The sequence below is a fragment of the Alligator sinensis genome, unplaced genomic scaffold (assembly GCF_000455745.1).
Source record: "Alligator sinensis unplaced genomic scaffold, ASM45574v1 scaffold838_1, whole genome shotgun sequence".
Lineage (NCBI taxonomy): Eukaryota > Metazoa > Chordata > Crocodylia > Alligatoridae > Alligator > Alligator sinensis.
Genome location: NW_005842996.1, coordinates 155,642 through 166,566, shown reverse-complemented (window position 1 = coordinate 166,566; position 10,925 = coordinate 155,642). Strand labels below are relative to the sequence as shown.

The 10,925-nt window shown below is 54.1% G+C and overlaps 1 protein-coding gene across 4 annotated transcripts in view; it reads left to right on the top strand.

The window, feature by feature from the left end:
- Positions 1–8,132: 8,132 nt before the first annotated feature.
- Positions 8,133–10,925, top strand: part of CA14 (carbonic anhydrase 14) — an 8,530-nt gene continuing 5,737 nt past the window's right edge. For all 4 annotated transcript variants that reach the window (XM_025193012.1, XM_025193014.1, XM_006036667.2 and 1 more), the window contains exons 1-2: positions 8,133–8,424; positions 10,472–10,492. In XM_025193012.1, the coding sequence (XP_025048797.1) occupies positions 8,367–8,424; positions 10,472–10,492 (79 nt within the window). In that variant the 5' untranslated portion in view covers positions 8,133–8,366. The remainder of the gene's footprint in view (positions 8,425–10,471; positions 10,493–10,925) is intronic.

The following is a 10,925-nucleotide window of genomic DNA, read 5'->3' as shown; positions in this document are numbered from 1 at the left end:
GCTTCCTGGGGGCCGCTTGCATACCAGCAGCCGGCGCGTGTGTGCGAGCGTGCGGGGGGGGGCAGCGGGGGGATGCGGCGTGTGCGGGGCGTGCGGGGCCGCGTGTGTGCATGAAGGATGAGCTGCGTGCATGTGCGTGTGATTGTGGTGGGCTGCGCGTGTGTGCGTGATGCTGTGTGTGTGCGTGTGCTGGGCTGCGTGTGTGTGATGCTGTGTGCATGTGCGTGATTGTGATGGACTGTGTGCGCATGACGCTGTATGTGCGTGTGTGATTGTGATGGGATGCACATGTGTGCATGTGATGCCGTGCCTGGGTGACTGTGATGGACTGTGTGTATGTGTGCATGTGTGCTGGGCTGCGCGTGTGCACGAATGATGGGCTCTGTGTGTGTGTGTGTGTGTGTGATGCTGTGTGTGCGTGTGATTGTGGGTTGCATGCATGTGCGTGCGTGTGCATGCGTGGTGGGCTGGATGTGTGTGATTGCGATAGGCTGTGTGTGTGTGATGCTGTAAGTGTGCAAGATGCTGTGCATCTGTGAGTGATGGGCTGTGTGTGTGTGTGTTTGTGTGCATGATTATGGACTGTGCATGATGCTGTGTGTCTGCATGTGTGTGATTGTGATGGGCTGCACGTGTGTGTGTGATTGTGATGGGCTATGTGTGCGTGCATGTGTGTGCTGGGCTGTGCATGTGCATGAGTAATGGGTTGTGTGTGTGCATGTGATGCTGTGTATGCGTGTGTGATTGTGGTGGGTTGTGTGTGTGCGCACACGTGTGATGGGCTGCATGTGTGTGATTGAGGGGCTGCGTGTGTGTGTGATGCTGTAGGTGTGCAAGATGCTGTGCATCTGAGCGATGGGCTGTGTGAGTGTGTGTGGTGGGCTGCACGTGTATGTGTGTGTGTGTGTGTGTGTATGATGGATTGTGTATGTGTGTGCATGCACGCATATGATGCTATATGTGTGAGTGATGGGCTGCATGTGTGTGGGTGTATGGGCCATGTGTGTGATGCTGTAGACGTGCAAGATGCTGTGCATGTGCAATGATGGGCCATGTGTGTGTGATGCTGTAGGAATGTGTGATGAGCATGTTTGGTGATGGGCCATGTGCGTGAGATGCTGTACGTGTGTAAGATGCTATGTGCATGTGCATGATGCTATATGTGTAAGTGGTGTGTGTGATTCTGTGTATGTGCATGTGATTTCCCTGGCATTATGCACTGGGATTCTCTCGCCAGTGATAAGGCTGCCCATCCACCCTGCGACCCCGGGGAAACTGGGACTAAACTACTGTGAGCTGAGCAGAGCCCAGGTATTAGATTAACACAGCAGGAGGCTTCAGGAGGGAGCACGAACATTCACCCTTAGTGCTGGGGCCTGTGACCATTCATCCTGCACCTCGGTGTTGGGTGCAGGGCGACGGCAGCCTGGACCCACAGCAAGGAACAGTCTTGGCTATGCTACAGCACCTTTCCACTATGCCCCCCCCGGCTCTTGGCGCTTTGCGGATAACAAACATCACAGGCGGATCTAGATGCATCATCACATGTCAAACCACACATTTTTTTCTCCAGTTAAAGAGAAACTAGAAGCTTTACAAATATGGTAGAGGCCTACTGCTACATTATTCAATTTAAGATCAAAGCAAACCTACTTTGCTAGACAATATATTAAGTTTCTACAAAAGTCCAACGAACTAGGCAAAAGGCAGTCAAACAATCAAAAAGTTTCTAGTCCTGTGGTCATCATAGTTAAATGTACATGCCTTATTCAGAAGTACGGAACAGAAATCAAGGCTTGAGCATCTTGACAGCACCTCCAGTACTTGGCTGTCAGTCATTTCTACATCTGAATTAATATAATGACACCTGAGTTAAGGTTTGTAGCTGGAGCTAAAAAACAGTCTGCAGGTCTGTGAAATAGGAGAGAAACATTACCAGGAAGGCTGCCTGCCCCTGAAAGAAATTGTTCTCAGTGGGGGCAGATAACAGAACAAGGAGCAATGGGCTCAGGTTGCAGCAAGGGAAGTTGAAGTTGAATGTTAGAAAAAAACTCTCTCATGAGGACAGTAGTAAAACAGCTTACCCAGAGAGGTTGTAGAGCCTCCATCCTTGGAGGTGTTTAAGGTCTGGCTAGACAAAGCCTTGGCTGGGATGGTGTAGTTGGGGCTGGTCCTTCTGTGAGTAGGGTTTGGATTAGATGTGACCTCCTGAATTCCCTTTCAACCCCCATTTTCTATGATTTTATGACCAGCCAACAGATAGCAATGTTGCAGAAGAAAGGATAGTCTGGATAGTGGAACATCAAGACCATTAAAAAGGAGAAAGGGTCATTAACACCCACAAAGTGGAGTGAGATGAGCAGGAATCAGGGAGGTGATTAAGAGCCACAGAGCCAGTGGACTCCTTCAATGCTGCCTGGATAGAAATGTGGCTGCCCCTCCGTCACTTCGAGCTAACTCCCTCCCACGCATGGATCAGAGGAACTGGGATCTGTGTCCATTGTCTTGGTCAGGGCCTGGGGCCAGGCCAGGGTAAAAACTTTCCTGCTGGATCTTGATTGGAAACGTAACATTATTTCATAGATTTCGCAGACGTTAGGGGCTGGAAGGGACCTTGTGAGATCGAGTCCAGCCCCCCTGCCGTAGGCAGGAAGTCAGCTGGGATAGTTTCATAGTTGGTAGGGTTGGAAGGGACCTGAGCAGATCATCAAGTCTGACCACCTGCCATGGGTAGGAAAGGATGCTGGAGTCAAATGACCCCAGCAAGGTGTTCATCCAGCCTCTTTTTGAAGACCCCCAGGGTAGGAGTGAGCGCCACTTCCCTTGGAAGTGGGTTCGAGATCCTAGCCGCCCTGACTGTGAAGTAGTGCCTCCTGATCCCTGATCATTCCTGATCAAATGATCCCAGAAAGAAAAATATCCAGATGTTTTTTAAAAGAGTCCAGAGTAGGTGCTTGCACCACCTCTGGGGGAGTCTGTTCCAGACCCTGGACACACGCACCGTAAAGAACTTTTTTCTTATATCTAGTCTAAATCGGCCTTCCTGGAGTTTGTGGCCATTAGGCCTTGTTATCCCTTGGGGAGCTCTGGTGAACAGCTGTTTTCCCAGGTCTTGATGCTCCCCTCTTATATAATTGTAGGCTGCCACCAAGTCCCCCTGAGTCTTCTCATCTCCCAACTGAAGAGTCCCAAGTCCCTCAGCCTCTCTTCATACGGATCTGCCCTCCAGACCTTGGATCATACAAGCGGCTCTCCTCTGGACTCTCTCAAGCTTTTCCACATCCCTCCTGAAGTGGGGGGCCCAAAACTGGATGCAGTACTCCAGCTGCGGCCTCACCAAGGCTGAGTAAAGTGGGAGGATGACATCCCTGATTTTGCTTGAGATACATCGGTGGATGCGTGCCAGAGTTTGGTTTGCTTTGCCAGCCACAGCATTGCATTGGTGGCTCATATTCATCTTGTGGTCAATCAAGACCCCCAAGTCTCTTTCGGTCGTGGTGCTAGTGAGCGTAGCACTGCCGAACCTGTAAGTGTGTTGGGGGTTCTTCCTGCCGAGGTGCAGCACCTTGCACTTCTCTACATTGAAGGCCATCAGGTTTTGGTTGGCCCACCCTGAGAATGTGTCCAAATCAGCCTGTATCCCCACCCTGTCCTGTGGTGTGACAGCCCTCCCCCATAATTTGGTGTCATCTGTGAACTTTGCCAGTTCACATCTGACTCCCGACTCAAATCGTTAATGAAGATGTTAAAGAGTACCGGCCCAAGTACCAAGCCCTGAGGGACTCCTCTGCTCACCCTGCATTACACTGATTTGCTTCCATCAACTTGTACTCTTTGGGTCTGACCCCGTAGCCAGTTACCTAGCCATCAGACTGGACTGTAAGATGATCCAATGATTTTATTTAAAGGTGATGAAAAAAACAAAAGGCAAAGGCAGGTGCAAATCAGAGGGGGGATTTTGCTAAAAGGTTCCCAGAGGTTTCACAGCCAGGACAGAGTGTGAGACGGCTGCAGTCCTACAGGCTCCAAAATGCAGCTGCCTCTGGGGTGTTCACAGCAACGACAGATTGCCAGGCTTTCCCAGACGGTGCAGGGCACCACCCTGTGGTTTCATCTGCGCCAGGGAGAGAAGGTGGAGCCCCAGTGAGGGACTAGAAAATGATTTGCATGGTGGCTTGTTGCCAGGCTGGCAAGGATGGTGACGGCAGTGGGCCTGGACGCTATAGCTAGGGGGTCCCTGTTTTACTACATGCTGCAATCGCAGCCCCAAAGGGTCTTGATGTGGGAAGAGAGACAAAGGGCAAGGTGGGAAACTGAGGCATGGAGCAGGGAAGTGAGGTGCAGCTGGGCAGAGCCACCACTGGGCCACCCTCCCACCTTCATCACACACCAAAGGGATTCGGTAATCTCCAAATCCCACCTCTCTCAGGCACCTTTTATTTGCTGTCTTCAGGCAGCCGCCAGGGAGCAGCACCGGGCAGTAGAATTTCAGATTGACTTGAAATCATCTCCGAGCTGGAAACAGACTTTCCTCAAATGCAGCTGGTGCCGAGAGAGATCGCCCTGAGCTTTTATTCGCCCCATTCTCCCAGCAGCCTGGATGGTCCTGGGCCTAGCCACAGGTCGCGACAACCAGACAGCAGAAGGGTTCTCCCATGGTAGTGGTTATCTTTTGAGCTGTGAGTACAGCTGCAGCTTGGACCCAATGACCCCTCTCACTTCACTTGGCAGATCAAAGCATTGCCGCAAAACCAAGTGATCCTCAGATCAAAGCTGCCGGAGAAAACAGAGAGTCACCCAGCTGCACCACAATGTGAGCGGGAGATGCTGTGATCTGGAAGGGGAAGGAGCCCGGACTGGATCATGGCAACAGAATCATAGAAGAGTCTGGCTGGCAGGGATCTCCCAGGGGTCACATCCAGTCCAACCTCCTGCCAGCCTTGACCGTTTTCAAGGGGCCTAGGACAAGGTGCAGGTGTGTGGCTAAGCAGAAGGTCCCAAAGATTGTTTCTGAGTGACTGTGGCACAAGCCTCTGCAGACGGGACAACCAGCTTGGTCAGCAAAGAGCAGGCAGCCATCAATGTATCTAACTCAAGAGGTCACTAAACAGAGCACAAGGCTTGAAAGGAGACATTATAAGGGAAGACCATGCATCAAATAATGCTAATGTTCTAAACCACAGTGTTAGCTTATAGTAATAGATGTCACTAAATGTATCAGATGCTGTTTTGCTATAATAATATAATTAACATAACATCACCAAATATCTCAGATGCTATTTTGCTATAATATAATACAGTACAATACGATATAAATTATAAATATAATATAATATATCATAATCACCAAATGTATCAGATGCTGCTATGCTATGCTATGCTATGCTGGTCCTGCTTTGAGCAGGGGGTTGGACTAGATGACCTCCTGAGGTCCCTTCCAACCCTAACTTTCTATGAATCTATAATAATATTTTTGTCCCTGCCCAGCTGCCTAGGCAGCTACAGCCAGAGGCACCTGCCTTCCAGCAGCCTGGCACCTGTGCCCATAAGGCCAACCCAGCACTAGCTGGCAGGGGAGCGTGACGCCCTCCCTAGCTCTCCAGAGCAGCCTGAAACATGCTAGAAGACGCCTGATGCCTGGACTGCTCAGAGTGGAGAAGGGAGAGAGAGAACAGGAGCAAAAGCTACCGCACCCATCACACGAGGCTCTCATCCGCTGAGCCAACCCGATTCACCTCTAGCAGCCACGGGCTAATCGCATCCTGTGATGCCTTTATAGGAGTGCTGGATGTGAGGCGCAGGAGTGATTCTCCCCCACTGCTGGGGAGGCTTTGCCTCTCACTGTCTGTCCGGTGCTGTCCATGAAAGATAGGGCAAGCTGGAAAGGTCGAGCAGAGAGACTGGAGGCCTTGGAAACACGACCAAGGAGAATAGGCTGGAAGATCTGGGGCAACCAAGTCTAGAGAAGGGGAGACAGAGATGGAGGGGTTGAGAATGGCCCATCCGTGCTGGAGGACTGCTATAAAGAGGCTGATGGTTCTTGGTGCCTGCAGGGGTCAGGACACAGAGGAACAGGCTGAAATCATAGCAAGGCTGATGGAGGCTGGGTACTGGGAGCATGTCTTCGCCAAGAGAGTGGGTCAGCACTGGAGCAGACACTGGGAGTCTGTGGTTGGAAACTTGGCCTGGTTCAGACCCTGCCTGGAGCTGGGGTGGGAGCGGATGGACTCTGGAGGCGCTCTCAGCCCCATATGATGCCATACCTGGAACTTACAGCAATGTGTGAGCATTCGTTCACCTGCACTTGCAGCAGCCCCATGCTGCCTGTGCCCATTTGACAGATGGGTAGACTGAGGCACAGAGCAATAAGCCAAGCAGCCCCAGCTGCCTGGTTCCCTTCTTGGACTCCTGGCTGGTGGTTGTGGGAGATGGGTCCAGAAAGCAATGGGATAGAGCCTAGTCAGGCCTTCATACAAGCAGAGGTCAGATGGTGGGTTGGGCTAGATTTATCTCTGCAGCCTGCTTGATACTATACAGGCATCTGAGCGTGCAGCAAAGCCCGTTCCTGCATGCAGCCTTCAATGACAGTCATACTCCGGACAAGCAAGAAGCACAGAGATCAAGGCAGCTGCACCCCATCACCTTAACTCTGCCCCCCGCTTACAGAGCAGCCGGGATGCCGCACATGGGGGAGGTACACCAATGCTCGTGCACGGCTCTTTCAGCCCGTGGATGTATCCAGCCTTGCAGTTCATTCAGGTGAGATGCCAGATCCGGATGCACAGGGCTAGGTCCAGGTGGTGTCCAGGAGGCATGAGTCTGGGCACTACGCCTCTGGATCCAACCCATGGACCAGCCCTGTCCCACTCTTCTAGACTATGGGGCCCAATGGTTGAGCATCACTGCTTTAGATGAGCACTTGTCATCCTTGCTAGACCCCTCGGAAAATGCTGGCTTGTAGCTTTCACTCCGTTTTTTTACTCCAAAAAAGTCCTAGAGCTCTCAGCCCCTGACCAGGCAGGTTTACGACACTCTGGGTTCCTATTGGAAATCTCTGGTTTTCTCACCATGCTAATACTGTGCAGTGCCCCACATCACCCTTAAAGGATCTCACAGCACCCCTGGGTGCTACAACACTCACTTAAGTATCCTTGTTTTAGATAGTCATCTTTGCAAGGGAGTCCCGTTCCTGTCCACTGTGAACCCTCCTGCTCCAGGCTGCATTTCAGCACTGAATGAAGACAGAGCCTGGGCACCGTTAGGGCCTCTATGACTTTAGCATGTGAGTGCATGGTTGGATGAAGGGATTCCTTCCTATATATCCTCAAGATCCTCCAGCACAGCAAGGCGGCACCAGCATCCTGGTGGGAGAGATCTGAGGTTAAGTGATGGGGACACAGCTTTCTAAGAGATTGATGGCAGGGATAGCACTGGATGCCAAGTTTCCCCAAGGCAGGGATTCTCAACTGCGGCCCCAAGGGGTGCCTTGAGATCCTTTCACACAGCGTTAGCAGTCAGATGTACAGATGTGATGGATGGGATCAACCCGGAGACTGCAAATGGGAATAGATAGGATCACAAGCAACCTGCCCTGCTGGGGACTGGCTGGGTTCTTTGTAAGAGAAAGCTCACTCCATTACTTTTCCAGAGTTAAGAAATAAGTGAAAATCCAGAGTCGGTGTTTTCTGAGGCGGGGAGGGGGACTGGCGTCATGGAAGGCCGAGAACCACGGCCCTAGGGCCTAAACAAGCGTAAATCATATGCACATGAATGCACATACCTGCACACGTGCATGCTTGCACATACATACACACACATGTGGAGGGAGGCCCTTTCCCTGAACTTGGCACCAGCGTGCTGTGTCAAAGACCTGAAACCCAGGCCCACGGGCTATAAGACCACGTTGAGCAAAAGACACAGCATCCTTGTGATCCCAAGCCCTATGGGACTGCCGGGCCCAGCCTCGCGTGGCCCCTGCCCGGATCACTCTCTACCTCAGCTGTGAGAAACATGGAAGGAGCCAAATGCTTTGGCTTCCCTCCGGCTCTGACCTGTGGCCAGATCCCTGCTGTGAAACCCTGCAGTGTGGACACGAGTATTTAAGGCATTGAGACCATTGGCAGGGGCCGGGCTGGAGCTGCCTGGGAGAGCCACCTTAAAAGCGGCCGGCTGCCTGCCGGGCTATTGTGGAGTGATGCAGGGCTGAGCTCCAGTGTGGAGTGGAAGGGGGGGGTGAGATCAAGTCACTCCTGGAGCTGGAGCCAGCTAGGGTCCCGGGACGCCCTCATTGCCTAGACCTAGTCCTCTGGAAACCAGCGGCATTTGAGACTCTCGGAGCCACCTGACAGGGCTGGGGGAGCTGGAAGATGCTGGTGGCTTTGCTCTTGCTGCAAGGAGCGTCGCAGGTGGTGGCTGGAGGCAGCAGTAAGTGCCCGGGGAAGGAAGGGCACCTTCATCCCCTTGCTTAGCCTCGTCCCATGCAGATTTGCAGGATGGGGCTTTCTCGCCTATGGTTCTTGAATGATTCATGGATTTGGAATTGATTTGGCTGATTTAGCTTGGAATACAAATATTTTCTTAAATAAGATGGGACTTTCTCGTCTTTGCAATGGGGCTCCCATTCCAGTCCCCCCCCACCGGGCACTTTGCCCTTGTACATGGGTCACTTGAGACCAGACTGCCTTGATAAATGGCCTGACAGGAGCTTCTTTGGTAGCAACTTGGAGCGGGGAGCCTGGGGGGACCCTCAAAGTTTGGAGAAAGGTCGTAGCATCTGAGCAGGACAGTAGGACCCTGGGCTGTCAGTGTGGGGGGCAGGATCTGGCCCTGGGGCTTGGAGACACAGACCCCATGGAGCTGAGACACCCCCCCGGGCCCCCTCTCTGCACCCCCGGCACAGTGCAATGGCTGCACGTTTCCTCCATGCCAAGTCTGTGCTGGTTTTATTCTTCCAGCCGCCACATTTGCAGTGCTCTGTGCAGGGGAGGCAGGGGGGTGGGGATGAAGCCAAGGAACCCCCCTGTCTCACTAGCATCTCGGCTCCCCTCTGCCCAGCCAGGGCCCCCGTCACGTGCAGCGCTGGGTGTCCGGGCTCCACAGGAGATGGGGGAGTTTGCAGCCTCCTTCAGGATTGGGGTCAGGGAAAGCTCCAGGGGCCTCGGTCCTGTGGGATGGGGAGAAAGGCACCAGCGTCGACCTTCTATCTCCCCCCTCTCTCAGCTGCAATGAGGGAAGCTTTGCAAAGGGAAGGGGAAGGGAAGCATGTGAACCCCCAGATCGCTTGGACAGTGCCGTTCCCCATGGGATCAGTTCAGGTCTTTGGGTTTTCAAGTGGAGAGGAAGGGCCAGGAAGAGCCAGGGTCAGAGCATCGGGGCCCTTGAGTGGCTGCACGGGGGGAACACGGCCCTGTCACTTGTCCCGTGTGGATGCACCGGGGCAGGCTCCACTACACAGGCCCTGCAGAACAGCTGGGGCAGCCCTGGAGTCTAAAACCTCCAAAACCTCATGCTTTCGCAGAGCAAGACCCATCGGGGATGGCCTGTGCAACAGTCTTGCTGACTTCCTCATCCACTTTCTGTCTCAAACAGCTGGGACGGGGAGGTGGAGAGCTCTAGCACTGGGTGTGGGGCAGTGCATCAGCCAAGCCCTGGGCAGACAGGGGGGTCCTTGGGGGTGATCCCCTGGCCCTGCCCTTTGCTCCCCAGCCAACCAGAACCCCACGGCAGCTGCCTCGACAAGGAGCTGCCCCACACCCCCATCTGCTCAGACAGAGCCTGGCTGGAGGATCCATTTCGGCTCCAGTCCCAGCGGGGATCAGGTCTCAGATGTGGGAGCTGATGCCCTTTCGGCTGGGAACGCTTAATCCTGGTCCCCGGCTCCCCCTTCTCCTTTCACCTGAACTGTCCAAGACAGGGGGGCCAGGGGCTCAGGGGGAGCTGGCCCCAGCTACTCCTACTGCAAGTCCTGCCTTCCCTATCCAGCCAAGGGAGCTGCGACGGAGGCACTGCGGGGTTCACTCCCAGCTCCCTGGGGACACGCTGACCTCCTCTGCCTAGGAGCCAACCACCCAGGCAGGGAGCCTATGAGACAAAAACCAAGGTAGCGCCAAGCAGGACAGGGCTGAGCTAGCCTCCGCCCCTACAAGTCTGGGTGCTTGAAGCCCCATCCACAGGGCTCCTGGTCCCCCAGTGCAGTGGGATGCCGGTGCTTCTGGGGTGGAACCTGGCAGGCCTTTAATAGCCGGGTCAGAGGGCAGGAGACGGAGCGAGGTTAGAGGAAGGGTTAGGGTCTAAATCCCTGGGGCCTAGGAGGTTTGGGCTCACAGAGTCTCATACATTCAGGGATGCAGCTGCTTCTGTGGGGAGGGGAGGTGGGGGAGATGTCACAGATCATTATGGGATGCTGGTAGGGAATAGTGCTGACTCAGGGCTGGTTGTGCTGACTAAACGCCTCTGTCTGCTTGCCTTGCAGGGTCCCGCTGGACATATGCAGGTAAGGCGTCCACCCCAGGCCCATCCCACTGAGGAAACACTCATGGCAGGGCCATGAATAGGACCCTGCAGTCCTGCACAGACTGTTGCTCTAACCACTCAGCCAGGCTCCCAGCCGGAGCAGGGAACAGAGCCCCCAAGTCCTGAGCACTGGGCTCCTCTCCCAGTCTGTGATGGGCCCCAGGTGACCTCAGAAGACCCTGAGCAGGCAGGGGCTAGTTCTTCGGGAGCTCAGGACATACAAGTTCTTCTGCACCTCGGGGCTGGGCCCAGGTGCCCCCGTGGGGGATCAGTGGGTCAGTCCAGGACGCCTGGGTTCTCTCCCAAGAGCTGGGGGGCAAGGGGGTCAGGTCGGGACTCCTGGGTTCCCAGCTCCAATGGGTGCTTTGTGCTCCCAGGCCCTTTACATAACACGGAGCAGCGTCAACTGCGGC